The sequence below is a fragment of the Bubalus bubalis genome, chromosome 4 (genome assembly GCF_019923935.1).
Source record: "Bubalus bubalis isolate 160015118507 breed Murrah chromosome 4, NDDB_SH_1, whole genome shotgun sequence".
NCBI lineage: Eukaryota > Metazoa > Chordata > Mammalia > Artiodactyla > Bovidae > Bubalus > Bubalus bubalis.
In genome coordinates this window covers 76,738,869-76,755,597 of record NC_059160.1, presented here as the reverse complement: position 1 = coordinate 76,755,597, position 16,729 = coordinate 76,738,869, and the positions used below count along the sequence as shown (strand labels likewise).

The 16,729-nt window shown below is 41.5% G+C and overlaps 1 protein-coding gene across 2 annotated transcripts in view; it reads right to left on the bottom strand.

The window, feature by feature from the left end:
- Positions 1-16,729, bottom strand: part of MYRFL (myelin regulatory factor like) — a 123,941-nt gene that overhangs the window by 1,819 nt on the left and 105,393 nt on the right. For both annotated transcript variants that reach the window (XM_025283961.3, XM_025283959.3), the window contains exons 17-22: positions 14,992-15,066; positions 14,859-14,911; positions 14,558-14,737; positions 5,579-5,638; positions 4,835-4,922; positions 2,482-2,556 (exon numbers count right to left, since the gene is read on the bottom strand). In XM_025283961.3, coding sequence (XP_025139746.3) covers positions 2,482-2,556; positions 4,835-4,922; positions 5,579-5,638; positions 14,558-14,737; positions 14,859-14,911; positions 14,992-15,066 — 531 coding nt within the window. The remainder of the gene's footprint in view (positions 1-2,481; positions 2,557-4,834; positions 4,923-5,578; positions 5,639-14,557; positions 14,738-14,858; positions 14,912-14,991; positions 15,067-16,729) is intronic.

The following is a 16,729-nucleotide window of genomic DNA, read 5'->3' as shown; positions in this document are numbered from 1 at the left end:
AACTTCTGGTCCGGATAGGTCTCATTTGAATCAGAGAAGAAGACAACACAAGTATGGGTGTGGGGTGAGCCCCATTAGGAATTATCAGTCCTTATCCCTGGTGCCTCAGAGGTTAAAGTGTCTGCCTGCAATGTGGGAGACCTGGGTTTGATCCCTGGGTTGGGAAGATTCCCCTAGAGAAGGAAATGGCAACCCACTCCAGTATTTTGCCTGGAGAATCCCATGGACAGAGGAGCCTGGTGGGCTACAGTCCAAGGGGTCGCAAAAAGTCAGACATGACTGAGCGACTTCACTTTCACTTCACTTTCAAAGCTATCAGAGTGGAAGACATGTCAGAAAGAATGGTTCTTCTCTAAAGGTTGGCCCGGGAATCATCATCAGGAGGATGAGGTCGACCTATTTCTGGAACAACTACAATCTTGGTTGAGTATATGTGTTACTTTAAGATCACCACTGTTAGAAAGAAAATGATTCCTAAAGCCTGATTTATCATGGGAGACCCAGTTTCAAACCCTGGGTTGAGAAGATCCCCTGGAGAAGGGAATGGCTACCCACTCCAGTATTCTTTCCTGGAGAATTCCATGGACAGAAGTTACAGTCCATAAGGTTTCAAAGAGTTGATCACGACTGAGTGACTAACACCCACTTTTCAGTGACTCAAGACAAGCTTCTGCCACTTCAAGGGATATACGACTTCAGCTTCCTTCCTTCCATCGAAGCTAGGGACAAATGAGGAAACGCTGTCCCAGGCAGCTCAGAGAGTGCTAGAGAGTAGTACACTTAGCTTTTGCTCTGCCTTGTAATATGGTGGATTCTGAGTCATGAAATTTTAGCTGCTTGAAAAAGACCATTTCAAGGCAAGCAGTTGGCTTGTGTTATTAGCTGCCATCTATGGGGTCGCACAGAGTTGGACACGACTGAAGCGACTTAGCAGCAGCAGCAGCAGAAGCAAAGTTGATGAAAGGAGTATGAAGTCTGAGTGAAACAGAGGAAGACACCACAGTGGAGTGGGAGGAAATGATGGAGGAAGAATAACAGAGCTGGGGAAGCAGAGGGAGAGAGGGGAGGGCAGAGGAAAGCGAAAGAAAGGGAGAAAGGAAAGAGAGAGAGGAAATGTAGAAGGGACAAAGGAGAAACTAACATCAAGAGACACAAACACCATCTTCATGGTGAGTACCTCACTTCATAATTTCTGTGAAAGTCTTCTAAAGTACCATGATTATTCAAAATAGCTGATAAAATAGATTAGAGTTTTGTGATTTTGGAGGAAAGGTAGTCATAATGTGAAGTGCCTGCTGTGTGCCAGGACGGGGCGATGTTCTTATGGGTCTCAACTCACTGGGGAGGCAAGAAAGTGATGGTCGAATGGAAGGGCTGATTGGAAGCCCATCTCCACCACTTATTTGCTCTGACTTTCAGGACAAGCTTTTTGACCTCTCTAAACTAAGTGCTCCCATCTGAAAAGTATGCTGCTAAGTTACTTCAGTCGTGTCCGACTCTGTGCAACCCCATGGACAGCAGCCCACCAGGCTCCTCCGTCCCTGGGATTCTCCAGGCAAGAACACTGGAGTGGGTTGCCATTTCCTTCTCCAATGCATGCAAGTGAAAAGTGAAAGTGAAGTCACTCAGTTGTGTCCGACTCTTAGCGACCCCATGGACTGCAGCCTACCAGGCTCCTCTGTCCATGGGATTTTCCAGGCAAGAGTACTGGAGTCGGGTGCCATTGCCTTCTCCATCTGAAAAGTATAAACTAGAAAAAAACACCAACCTCAGAGGGTTGTTGTGAGGACTATATGACCCAGTAGTAAAGTGTAGAGTGTCTGGCATATAGTCTGTGCTCAGCAAATGGTAGTAATTAATTTTGCTATTATTATCACTGATTCTCACAGAGGCTCTCCATGTTATGATATAATGTCAAATTCATCTTATAGATGAATAAACAGTAGTCAGTGAGGATAAGTGGTTTTTCCAAGATTATAGAATTAATAAGTGATGGAGACAAAATCTGAGCCCCGGTCTGCCCAGCTCCAAACTCTGACTCCATTTTTTAACTCCCCTGTGGGGAAGTAGATGGTGTCTGCATTTGCACTGTTCCAAGGAGCTCAGAGAAATGTGCAGCCCCCCATCCAGGGAACATGCTATTACTCTAGCTCCCACCGCAATTCAAAGGGACACAGCCAAGGGCAGTCGGCAGCCTGAGAACATCAAATCCAAGGTCAGGCTCACTTTGCAGGTGTGAGCATACAGCCCACAGCCTTTCTATCCCTTGGAAGAAGCTTGGAAGGTCCCAGGCTTCATTTTGAAAATCCCTCCCTCAAACTGGCCCACCCCTCAACCCAATCGTCATTCTTTAACTGAAAACATTCTACCTCCTAAATTATTAATCAAATTGTGAGGGAAACTCAGGCTTGGTATTCAGATAATAAAAACAGAATTATAATATAAGAAAACCAGATTTATCTTTTACAGCTATGAACTTACTTGATTTCCAGAGAGAATTTGACATTGGTGGGTGTGTACTTATTAACAGGAATATGGTAATAGTAATTTCCAGACCTAATTAAGGGAAAAAATAAAATCACAAATCAAAATATGCAGGGAAGGATTCAGTCTTTTTTCTATTTTTGAATACTACATAAACTGTGAAATATTCTATTATATGTGATAGATATAGAAAATCAAGTTTAACATGGCACAGTTTCATGTTTTTCAGAGATATACCTGTCAAATTTCAAAGTGATCTCTTTCAGATCAAACTCTATCAAATATACCACAAACAGATTCATAGTTTCTTAGAATACACAGAAGAAATGATGGAAAGTCAAATCCTCCACCAAATGTACAAAACTAAACCAATAGGAAATGACTTCAACTTCCCTTAAGGAGACAGAGATTTCAGAAAACAAATGAGGCAAAGGCCTCAAACTAAACAGTCCCTCTGGAAAGAACTGGAAATAATAACTACCTGCTTTGATACAGTAAATCACTCCCTTTTAGACAACATCAGCAGGAAATACCACGTACTTTCAAAAATGGAATCAAGGAAAATTATTACAGTCCTAATTATCATTGAGTAATGGAGAAAACCTCAGGATAGAAATGCTTATACAGGGATTCCTCCCACCCTTGGGGAGGGATGGTTGGGAAAAGGGGGGGAGTTCCTTTGATTCATATTGTAATGAAAACTCAAGCAAAAAGGTACATTGTATCTAATACAAGTTCTTATGACCTTCCTATCCCTTGAATTATATACAGAAATAAAACCAGATAAATGGGGGAAAGGGCCAGTCATTTTAAATTCTCTTTAATGAATACTAAACTGAGTTGTTAAAAATGAGAAAGCAAAAATAAAAGCAATAGATGTGAATTGGGATCAGGAGGACTTTGTCCTACCACAGTAAGCTTAGATAAATAGAAGTCGTTTCCTGCTGTGTGCCTCCCAGTATCTGCGTGGTTCCCTGAAACCCAACTACTTAGGTAGTAAATATCCTGATCTTACAGACGGGAAGCCGGTACGCAAGGAGAATGAACTTCTTGTCAACTGGAATTTGAACCCAAATCATCTTACTATTCATCATCACATCATTCTACCAAACCAATTAATGTCTGTCTCTGACTTTTTCAGGCTCACTGAGCCTCAAGTTCTTTAACTTCAAAATGGGGATAAATAATACCAACCTTGTGTGATTTTGTGAGAATTCAATGAGATAATGAATGTAAAGGTCATAAACAAATAATAAAGTGTCATATAGGTTATTTTCAAAAATCAGGTCCAGGAAATTCCCCAGTGGTCCAGTGGTTAGGACGCCCGAACTCTCACTACATGGGTTCAATCCCTGGTCGGGGAGCTAAGATCCTACAAGCTGTGTGGCAAGGCCAAAAATGAAAAAAATATATATATATATAAATTCTTTTTATAAAAGTCAGGACCATCAGCCTGAAGCCTAAGCTATATCAAGCTTAAAAAGAAATAAGGCTGAGAGGACTTCCCTGGTGATCCAGTGGATAAGATCTACCTGCCAATGCAGGGCACATGCGTTCAACTCCTGGTCTGTGAAAATTCCATATGTGACAGAGCAACTGAGCCTGTGTGCCACAACTACTGAGCCAACATGCTGTAACCACTGAAGACTGAGCACCTAGAGCCTGTGGTCTGCAAAATGTGCAGCCTTGCCTTTAATCTAGCAGGCTGAAATATGAGCAGGCTTAACTAAACCAGTAAATACCTATCAAATAAAGCCTCTCCATTCTTAATACCTTCAACCTGCATAGTGTGTTTACTGAAGCTTCTGTGCTTGCCCTCTATGCTTCTAGATTCGTCATTACCTCGATGCATGTGATTCACAAGAGATGAACGTTGCCGTAAACTTCTGCAATGCCTAGATTTTTTTCCTCTTAACTGAAAAGGTTAGGATACGCTCTATTTTTTCAGCAATTAAAATAATGATATCCCTTGTTATTAAAATATATAAATGTCAGCTCACTCGTAACTCAGAGCCATCAGTGATAATGTCTTCCTTTTCTATAAAATTAACTAACAGCTCTGTGCCTATGGTATGTGGCCTCCGAGAGCTGCCCCTTAAGCTTTTTGCTCTGGACTTACCCATTAAACCAGGAGACTGTAATCTTTGGAGCCATGGCTTATTGACATTTGCTAATACCAACCATTTTACGATTCCCTCGTCCACCATGTAACAAATGTGTTTTCCACTTGAGGAGCCATGTAAGCACACATCGATTTTGTCATGTAACATCAGCTTTCATTCCAATCTCCAAAGCCCTGAGCCCTGAGTAAATTCCAGAAACAATGGGAGATAGTGGGGGGCTTACACACCCACACTGGAGGCTTCTACTGCAATACCGCCGATCTATTATTTGCTGGATTTCCATAATCTGAATAGAACTGATGGTTGTATCAATCCCTGAATTGAGAAGAAATAAAGAAAGTAAACTCTTCTGCAGAGGAAAAGAGCATTGTGCTCCAGTGCAGGCTCCAAATTACAGAATATGAAATAAGAGTTTTCTAGATAAATGGATTCCATTTGCATTCAAATGAGATAAAGAGAGAAGGGGAGAAGGCTTTTGTTGCTATTACGGTATATTTTAAGAAAACTAAAAAAATAAAACAAAACCCAAGCTCCAGTAGATAGCCCCATAAGTCCAAAAGAAAACCTGAATCACTGAAGTCCTACTAAGTTGAAATTTATTGAAAATGGACAGTGTAATGGGACATGCGATCTGGCCAATAAAGAAAGATATATATATACATATTTTTTTTTTAGGAAACAGAAAACCAACTAAAAACAGCAGAAAAATAGAAGAAGAGAGCAGGAAATTCAAATAAATTATTAGAATCCATGAAGATTAACCACAAATCCCTAGCAGTATGCAACCATTTCCAATGCTTCCTTAATAGTTAGGTTGGCATTGGTTACAAAAAACTGTAATCCCCACAGGGGTTTGGGGCAGAGTGCAGCCTCTGTCCCTGTACCTCTCTCCAGTATCGCGTTCATAGCTTGTTGTTACTCTGCCTCACTCCACAAAGCCAAAGAAGAGAGTCACTTCAATGTAAACTTACAATCACTCCTCCAGTCAACGTTGGTTTGTGCCTCTGCTGCCAAGAATGATGTGCTTCTGCCTGTTGAAGAGGAAACCGGCTGTCAGTCTTAAAGCTTGCTCAGGATGAGAAGAAACCCAGTGTGTGGCCTAGCTTGTCAGTCAGCAGAATGTTTCCCCGCCCTTTCTCTCTCTCACTTTTCAGCCCATCACATCCCTATGCCACTATTTGTTTGTTTGTTTGTTTTAATTGATTTGACTGTGCCAAGTCTTAGTTGTAGCATGTGGGATCTAGTTCCCTGACCAGGGATCAAACCTGGGCCCCGTACATTGGGAGCATGGAATCTTAACCACTGGACAACCAGGGAAGTCCTCCCTATGCCATTTCTTACAGGTCTAGTTTGTTGTCTCCCTTCTCCAAAAAGCCACCTGTTTTGGAATGAATTAAAGCTCTCCAAATTTTCACACATGTAGCCCTAACCCCTGGTACCTCAGAACGTGACTGTGTTTGGAGATGGGCCTTTAAAGTAATAATTACATTAAAGTGAAGCTGTTAGGATGGACTTCATTCAATGTGTGTGGCATTCGTATAACAAGAGGAGATTAGGACATGAAAAGCCTTGTGTGTATGGAGGAGAGAATTTGCAAGGAGGCAGAGAGAAGGCATCTCTCTACACCCAACTGTGAGCTTCTGGAACACTGACTCTTGTTCACTGTTATATTCCCACATTCGACAAGGCCACACTCAGCTGTGATGCTCAATACATATTTGTGGAAGGATAGAAGGGGGGACGTCAAGAAAGAGGGAGGAAGAGAGAAGAGAAAGCCAACTGTGTATCTTCTTTGAGCCTAGGAGTGGGACTTCAAGGAATCAGACCTCGTAAACCCTGAATCTTGGACTTCTAGACTCCAGAACTGTGAGAAAATAAATTTCTGTGGTTTAAGCCACCTAGTCTATGGCATTTTATTTTGGCAGCTCCAGCCGACTAAGACACCATCCCAAATTAGATCACTGTAGCTCAGAGCTCCAGCCTTTCCAGTGGAGGGTGTATTATTATTATGCTGTAGTGTATATTATTACTGAATCCTCAGAGTGGTGACCAGTTAGTGATATCTTCTCGATCACTGTACCAATGGGCTATTATCTCTGTTTTGTTACTTAACTTTCATGTATTTTTGCCCTTTCTCAACACCTCCAGGGCTTCCCTGGCAGTCCAGCAGTTAAGACTCTCGCTTCCAACTGCAGTGAGCATGGGTTTGATCCCTGGTCAGGGGAAACTAAGATCCCATGTACTGAGTGGGGCAGTCAAAAGAAAAGAAAAAAAAAAAACAAAAAACTCCAGAATAGGGAACCTCTGTTAGCATTCTTTGAATTGTCAGTAACTCCAAGCATAATGTGATCCATACAGAAAAAAAAGCGAGCTTAAGCTTCCCAGGTGGTGCTAATAGTCAAGAACCTGCCTGTCAATGCAGGAGACATAAGAGACCCGGGTTTGATCCCTGGTTGGGAAGATCCCCTGAAGGAGGGCATGGCAACTCACTCCAGTATCCTTGCCTGGAGAATCCCACAGACGGAGGAGCCTGTTGGGCTGCATTCCATAGGGTCTCACAGAGTCAGACATGATTGAATGGACTCAGCACACATGCAAAGTAAAAACTGAGCTGAAGTCATCTGAGAAGAAGAATCATATCACTGGTGTGGGGTCAGAGTTTACTGATGGGGAAGGAAGCCAGGGGAGTGGTTATGATCTGTCAGAGCCAAAAAGGCATTTTAAAAGCAATTTTGAAAAGGTAACCATTCAGATAATAGTTGTTAAGGCTGTGGAAAAAAAAAAAGTGTATCTTTTTAAAGTGGATAGTGAAAGCCATCATTTAGTGAGTTGCTAAGCTAACCTCACAAAAGAATTTTAAAGTGTTTTCAATAATTTCTTTAAATTTGCAGATTTTTTTCAAGTAAATGTCCTCTTTATTGCAGTCCTTCATTTTCATTAAATAATATCTATGTTTTTCAGTATAATTTTGGGCAAAACACAAAGACATTAACCTTATTTAACAAGAGATATAAGTTAACACAATATGTTCTGCTTTCATGGCAATGAAAAAGAAACAAGATGTGAAACTAATTTCTGTGTGGAATTTCAGGCGAGAAAGCAAAGCTAGCGTGTATTCCTGAGTGTCTGTCTGTCCTGGTTAGTACTTCTTACATGAAGTGGAAGGGCTGGTTTACTTATCCAGTCACCCAACTGTGAGCTTTTGGAACACTGCCTCTCATTCACTATTGTATTCCCACATTTGACAATGCCAGTCTCATCTGTGGTGCTCAGTACATATTTGTGGAAGGATAGGAGGGATGTCAAGAAAGAGGGAGGAAGAGAGAAGAGAAAGCCAACCATGTGTCTTCTGGAGAAATGTTTTCTCTTCCACACTCAAAGGAGGAACCCCTAGGGGCTGGGTGCAGAGGGATGCTGGGGGTAGATGAGGAAGCTGGACTTTTTCATCTCATTAGCAAGTGGGAGTGAGACAACTGGAAGGCAAGGCCAGTTTGCTGAGACTCTTCCCCAGTGTGATACTTCACTTTAAGAAGAAATGGACCTTAATATATACTGATTTTCTAGAAAATTGAATATTTATTTCCCTTTACATATAAATATATGTGCTGTCTAAAAAGCCTCAAGATTACCTTGAGGTAATCTTGAAGAGCTATTACCAGCTCTTCAACTAATAATTTTCAAACATGTCTCCTGCTATGAGTTTTGTTTATGATTTACTTCCATAGAAGGCTAATTTACAAGGCAAATGAGGCATAAAGAGAAGGGGAAACCAGACTTATCTATCCTGTTTTTTTCCCCTTACCTTTTGTTCTATTTTCCTGCTGAATTTGCAGGAAAACAGCTCATTTATAAAGTCTGGTAGCCGAACTACAGAGTTGCCTTATTTTCACAGAAGCGTGTTTCCACATTCCTGGAGACATAGAACCCTAGGATAGGATTTAGCTTCTGACGGGATAAGGTATTTTTTAACGATAATAAAAAGGTGAAGTTGAGCTTGCAGCTTAGAATTATGAAAATGGCTTTTCAAAAGCAGGATTGGAAATAAGAAGTTTTAAGTCTCCTATAAAACACCTCTACTTTGTCACTTTTCTGAGGCAAGACTGTTCAATTCTGAAGGGCTGGCTATTGGAAAACCATAAATTCTCCTGTAGTCATACAGGAGTAGCTCTCATTTTATAAGAGCCTTCTAGCAACATTCCCTACAAACTTAACATACATTCCCAATGGTTTTCATTGTACAGTTGGAGATATATTTCACAATCAGCAGATGAGATCTCCCCATAAGCTAAATTAGAAACTTCTGGAGAAGAGAGATTTAAGCTCGTGTCCAACCAAAGCATACCCTGTCGTGGTAGAATGTGTATACTGCATTACTTGTAAAACTGTACTGATGGCTGAGTCCCAGTACAGCATCTTGGATGCCTTTCTCTTCCCTGACTGAAATAGACTCAGGCCAAGAAAAAGTCAATAAGCCCAACCAATCCATGACTGAGTCCTTTAACGCAGGGAAACATTTTCTTTCAACCACTGGCTCTTCTCAGATCTGGTCTCCAAATCAAAGTAAGCATGACTTACAGATGTTTCTTGCTGTGTGAGATTTTAAAAAACTTTACCAAATCTCCTAAAACCTACATAATTCTGTTGGTGCATTTTCCCATAGGTGTTTAACTTTTCAATATCTAATTCTGTTGCCTATTTAAATCTTTATTCGTTCCATAGATTAAAATCTACTCCATCATACTCAGTTCCTCAGAATATAAGTTGAATATTTTGAAGTACCTGCTTTCCACTTGTTAGTTTTACTCAAACCTTTTATTAGGTATGGGAAGAGGGGATATAACCTTTCTGAAAGACACTTTAAGCAATCAACTCAGGCCCAAAGGAAGAATAATGGCTTGAGCTCAACATATCATAAAAATGTCAATTTCCCTTTGTTTATTTTACTAGTATTCTTACTCTTCAGAAAGGAGGCTCATAAGTGTGTTATGAGGCTTGGTAAACTATGAGATATTACTCCACATCCTACTGAGGGTTATTCTACATTTTTTTAATTGAAAAATGTATTTGTAAATTTGTACTTGGTCTAAATGCCCCAGAAACACCTGTTGAAACAAATATTTGCCTAACTTTCTCCTCTGTTGGATTTAGAAACTCTGGTGTTACATGGTGCTCTGGACAGAGTGGGGAGATGGAACATCAGCAGGGGGGAAAATGCCTTTCTTCAGACCCCCAGAAATATCCTGAAGTGGGAACGACATCTCAGTGGCTATAGGCACACAATGGGATACTACTCAGCCATAATAAGAATAAAATAATGCCATTTGCAGCAACATGGATGGACCTAGAGAGGATCATACTAAGTGAAGTAAGCCAGAAAGAGAAAGACAAATACCGTATGACACCACTTAAACGTGGAATCTAAAAAGATGACACAAATGAACTTACTCATGAAAGAGACTCACAGACATAGAAAGCAAACTTATGGTTACCAAAGGGGAAAAAGCAGGAAAGGGGAGAAGAGACAAATTAGGAGATTGGGATTAAAATACACACATTACTATATATAAAACAGATAACCAACAAGGACCTACTATATAGCGCAGAAAGCTATACTCAATATCTTATAACAACATATAATGGAAAAGAATCTGGAAATTATATATATATATAAATATATATATATATATAACTAAATCATTTTGCTGTACACCTGAAACTAACACAATCTTGTAAATAACTGCAGTAGTAGTAGTGTTAGTCGCTTAGTCGTGTCCAACTCTTTGCGACCCCATGGACTGTAGCCCACCAGATTTCTCTGTCCAAGGGATTCTCCAGGCAAGAATACTGGAGTGGGTGGCCATTCCCTTCTCCAGGGGATATTCCCGACCCAGGGATCAAACCCTCTGGCATTGCAGGTAGATTCTTTACCATCTGAGCCACTAGGGAAGACCTAATTAGCTGTATTTCCCTAATTTTTTTTAAAAAATGGCTATAGGCAAAGGGGAGGAGACATAGGGTGCTGACTGCTTTCTAGAACCACAGAATAGACACTTTCTGCATCTTCTAGAGTTGATCTCAGGTAGATGCACACACAAGCTCAAATAAATAAAGGTTGAATGGTGGGGATGGGCACCTAGATTTCAATTTCAACTTTACTTGTGATTCACTGCAGAATCTTAACCAAAATGCTAAGCTTCTGTTCCATCAGCAGTAAAATGGATAAGCTGGTACAAATCAGAGATCCTCCTGACCTGGGGACTTTGGAACCCCAGATGACTGCATAAAGGGGTCTGTGGTGTTGGTTGTAAACTTAAAAAGTAACATCTCTCCCATAGATATATACCATTTTTCAAATGTTGTTAGATTAACAAAAACAATTCATTTGAAAGCTTAACTAAACTTATAGTTACATTCTCCCTCTATGTATTAATACTTTTTCAGTCAAATAATTGTAAAAGCATAATGGATTCATAATCTCAGGGTCAAAAAATCAGGGCAACACTGGAGTAGCTGCTCTATGACCTTCTGTAACTCTAAACCCCCCAGACTTTTCAAGTTTCCTGAAGGTGATAGTAAACAGAACATTTCAATCCTTTTCATTTTTTTCAAGTGGAAAGAGAGAAGAGGAAACAATTGCCCCATGTGTCAGAGAGCCTGATAAAGCAGAATTTCAACTCCATTCTTAGCCAGAGAAGTTGACTGCTGTGTCTAGGAGGACACAGCCAGACGCTTGGGGCAGATCTTCTCTCTCTAGGAGTCTCTCCAGTGTTTCAGTTCATTATGGAAACACAAGAACATTCATTGTCCCAGACCAGAGAGCAGCAAATCTTCATTTGGTTTGATAAGGTCTGCTCTTCCCAATCTCCCCTTGATGGAAAGAGATGGTGGCTATAGGAGTGAATTTGCACAAAAGTCAAAAAACTTTTTGGAAGTGAAGATCGGGCCAGTGTCCAACCTCTTCCTGTTCAGGATCCATGATTATCCACCTCACATGAGTGAGATGGTCTCATCTGAGCACTGCTCTCAGAAAAGGACACCAAGTGTCCCCAGGGTAGACGCCCATGGTAAGGGAAAATTGACCAGCCACAAGCTTCCACGTGCTCTAAACAAGAGATGAAGGTTCTGGGGGATTTTTATGACAGTAATGGATTTTTCCATATTTAAGCCATTGAGGATGTGATGACTGAAATTAATTTCTTTCTTTAAAATGAACTTCTATCTTCATTCTATAGTGATGCATCTGTTTCCAAGTTCAATCAAAAATTGCTTTCATGAGAGAAACAGTGTAAACATTGCTTCCTGTAGCTTTGGGGAAAACTCTGTGTCTTAGCTTCCTCACTGGGGAAAAAAAGATCATAAATGGAGCCGATTATACAGACTGAAGTAAGCCAGAAAGAAAAACACCAATACAGTATACTAACACATATATATGGAATTTAGAAAGATGGTAACGATAACCCTGTATGTGAGACAGCAAAAGAGACACAGATGTGTAGAACAGTCTTTTGGACTCTGTGGGAGAGGGCGAGGGTGGGATGATTTGGGAGAATGGCATTGAAACATGTATAATATCATATATGAAATGAATCGCCAGTCCAGGTTCAATGCAGGATACAGGAAGCTTGGGGCTGGTGCACTGGGATGACCCAGAGGGATGGAATGGGGAGTGATGTGGGAGGGGGGTTCAGGATTGGGAACACGTGTACACCCGTGGCGGATTCATGTTGATGTATGGCAAAACCAATACAATATTGTAAAGTAAAAAAAAAAAATTAATTAATTAAAATAAATTAAAAAAAAGTTTAAAAAAGGAAAAACAATATAAATAAATAAATAAATAAAAAGCAGAGACATTACTTTGCCAACAAAGAAAAGAAAAAAAGATCATAAAGCTGCCTGTCTTTCCAGCTTTCAAGAACTAAACAACTTAGTCATGTGGACTACTTATGACGATGCCTGGCCTATAGTAGTAATACCTCATAACATGGTGTTACTGATGATGGTGATAACAATGGTTTGTAGAAGCTATTTATTCAAGCTTCAAATATAAAATAATAGAGTTTGCCCCCGAACTTCAACCATTGACCATAATAACGTCATTCATAATTTGGGCTATTCAAAAATATTCTGGTTCATCTTCTTCCAGGTATGTGTAGGTCTGCACTTCACCAGCTGTTTTTAAATTAGACATAACCAATGTCACTTGCTTTGGCAAATAACATGTGAGCAGAAGTGACGTAGTGGAAGCCCTAACAGCCAATGCACAATTTGCCCTGTTCTTTTACCACCTCTGTAGAGATTCTGGAAATATGTACTGAGAAGGAGCTTCATCAGCTGAGTCCTGAACAGCATGATGTACATGATCCTTCTTTTGATCCACATTTGATATATAGAGTCAAATAAATTGTTGTCACATTAAGCATTGTGATTTGGGAGTTGTTACCATGCATTCTAATTGATGTCACACTGATATGTATGTATTGTTATTATTAGCATAATCATCATTATTATATCGGGCTTCCCTGGTGGTCCAGTGAGTAAAGAATCCCCACAATGCAGGAGACTTGGGTCAATCCCTGGGTCAGGAAGATCCCCTGGAGGAGGGAATGGCCACCCACTCTGGTATTCTAGCCTGGAGAATCCCATGGACAGAGGAGTCTGGTGGGCTATAGTCCATGGGGTTGCAAAAGGTCAGACATGACTGAACAATGCACACATTATTATTTTAGACACTTGCTAATATGTGTGTATATAGAAGGAAATTTCTGAAAAAAAAAAAAACTTAGTATACATTTAGATGTGCAGTATTTGATCTTTCAGAGATAATTTTGTCCTTAATCAAGTTTCTATATTTTTTTTTGCTCTTGTGGCATGTGGAATCTTAGTTTCCAGATCAGGGACTGAACCTGTGCCCCCTGCAGTGGAAGCGTGGAGTCATAACTCCTGGACCACCAGGGAATTCTCAGCTTTTTTAACATGAACATTCTGATACTAAAAGAGCACCAGTATGTATGGATGTGTGTGTGTGTGTGCGCGCATGCATGCGTGCATGTGTGTGTGTGTGTGTGTTTGTCTATGTCCCAAGAAGATAATCTGAAAGTGAAAGCTTTTTTTCATGGACTTAAAGCTTACCCTGAACTCATTAGAATCTTCAAAGCCATTTACATCCTGTCACACTTGGTCTGGATAGACAGCCCAGATGCTATATCATTTCTTAAGTTCTAAGTGGGCCAAAAAGTCTACCCACCTGCGCACGATGATCCACTTGTGCTACTGTTACTATCTTGTTTGGCAAAGAACAAATGAGACCCTTTCACGTGAATCCACCAACAATTCAATATTTTGGGAATTCAATATTGTAAATGTAATCATTTGACGTGAAAGAAAGCTGAGTGCTGAAGAATTGATGCTTCTGAACTGTGGTGTTGGAGAAGACTCTTGAGAGTCCCTTGGACTGCAAGGAGATCCAACCAGTCCATCCTAAAGGAAATCAGTCCTGAATATTCATTGGAAGGACTGATGCTGAAGCTGAAACTCCAATACTTTAGCCACCTGATTCAAAGAACTGACTCCTTGGAAAAGACCCTGATTCTGGGAAAGATTTAAGGCAGGAGGAGAAGGGGAAGACAGAGGGTGAGATGGTTGGATGACATCACGGACTCAATGGACATGAGTCTGAATGAACTCCAGGAGTTGGTGATGGACAGGGAGGCCTGACGTGCTGCAGTCAATGGGGTCACAAAGAGTCAGACACAACTGAGCAACTGAACTGAACTAAACTGAAATGATTGCAGGTTTGTGCATTTGTGTTTTTAAAGATCTTGCCACCCCTAACAGAGAAGTGGAACCATTATCTAGACTCATTAACAGACTAACCAAGTAAACATTGGGAAGGGGAACAAACCCCTCAGGTTCAAAGCACTAGTTGTTACCCGTTGATTGTTCTTTACCTGCCCATGGCCCCCGATGCAGCTCCTGCTCCTCCGACTGTCTTTGCATGGGGCTTGAGAGGCCTCTTCTTGTTCCCCAGATGGGGCAGCAATAAGTCTGCTGACATGGCAGGATCTCACAGAAAGTGATCTCAGGTACTTGGAAGGAGGGCAGTGTGGTTGCCAGGGTTGTATTAGGTGCTGCAAAGCATCAGGCAGAGGGGAGGGAAGTGACAAGGTTAACCTGAAAGGCTGGTTCTTCTGTTGACAATTGACATGAAACCCAGGCTGGGTTTGAAGGTGACCGATGGGGAGATCTTACCTGAGGGGGAAACTGTGGAGGGCAGAGCTGGCTCCTGAGAGCTTGTGAGGTTGCTGGAGGAAGAGAACAAAATAATTAACAAAAGAGGCCTTCAAGAGTCCTCCCCAAAAGAAAACAAGATGGGAACTCTTACCTGGAAGGGGCACTTGGGGTGCATCGGTCTTGATCTTTTAAGCTAAGTATGTAAAGGGAGACTATCGTCAAGCCACTGTTTAAAAAAATAACAAAAGAAAGAGTTATGTGGCTGATTTGATTCCAGATAAATCTCACGTAACCAGCTGCCAGAGATGTCCCCTCCCAGACCACGCAGAGGAGCGAGCAGGGGGTGGGCGGCCATGGAAACCAGCACAGTTCTGCTTCTTTGTCCTGGTGAGAACAATCTCCCAGTCTTCCTGGAGCTCAGAGGCTCCTGGGGTAGGTGGAGCTGACGCATTTTTCCACAAGCCGCCCCCTGACCCTGGCAAGCTGTCTCAGAAGTGTCTGTCACTAGCGGAAGATTACAAGAGGAAGTGTGTAAAGCACTGGAGGAAGCCCTCTGCTCCTTGCAGGAAAAAGTCAGAGTAAAGTTCACATCCCCCAGTGGAGGCGGCCGCGTGGTGGTGCAGGGAGATGAAGGGCCACACAGATTTAGTCAGCGGTAGGTATCAATCCTTTTGGCCGCTCCTGACATCTTCCTGCAGCCTGTCTTTTGAGAGCTCAGTGCATCAAATTGGACAGAGGAAGGAAAAGCAGTGCCATAAAGTATCCATTTCCACTTTACGTGACTTCAAAATAATGAATGTATCGCTCCCCACAATGATCGGAACTTATACATCCAAGTGGAGGCTTTCCTCAAAGGTCCTGAGCTTTGGGAAGCTATTCCTAATACCACTCACACATCCCAACACTTAGCATCCTCCTCTCGGGGGGGGGGGGGGGGTTTCTGTAGAACTCTACCATCCCACTGTGTGTGGGCCTGACACAGGGGGACCTCACTTGACCTCCTGCCGGCTCGATGTCACATCTGGTTCCTTAGACTCAACTCCTCATTATTTTGTTCCCCATCAAAGGTAGTTGGTTTACCATCATTAAATACCTACAAAGAAATGTACCCCTCATTTGAATTCAGCTCATAAAGAAAGAATTCCCAGAGTTTTCTCAGAAGCAGCTGGTTACTACCCAGCGGGCACAGGGCTGCTTGGTAAAAGCCATGCTGAGCCCCAAAGATGCCGTCAGACAGAATCTGTTGTGTTGCCGTGGCAACTATTTGCTGTGGTCCAGTCTCCCTGACTTTGTTCTCCCACATTCCCCATTCTCTATCTCCCTACTATTAATCCTTAAATATGTTTTCTGATCCATCTGCTATCTGCGTCAATGCATGGCCTGGGCAGCTTCTAGGATCATACACCAAAAATAGACATCTGCTTCTTTCTTTACGGTTTTGACCCCTCTCAGGTACACCACAGGCTGGAAACAAGACAATAAGCCTAATACCACCTATTTCTGGTCTTGGAGGTCAACAACACTGGAATTCATAAGATCTGATGAGCACATTTAAAAAGCAGTCTCTTCATGTCAAAATTAGACTTCCTATAAGCTTTGCATTTGGCTTTCATGGGAACCTGTGTCTTTAGAGAATGTTAAGCATGTCTGTGAAAGGTCAAAGTGCTCACTCTCTCCTGAACTGAGAATCCTAGCAGAAGACAAGTTCATTTAGGAGAGAGAAAAAGTATACCAGCTTCTATGAAAATTCTATGTAGTGGTGTCAAATACTTGGGGATGCTTCCCACAGTGGGCAGTAGCAGGGGAAAAATTAAAATGCTGAGGGGAGAGAAGGGTACAGAGAGACCAACAATGTCTCCTATAACTAAGAAGTTGCCTTACTTCAAGGA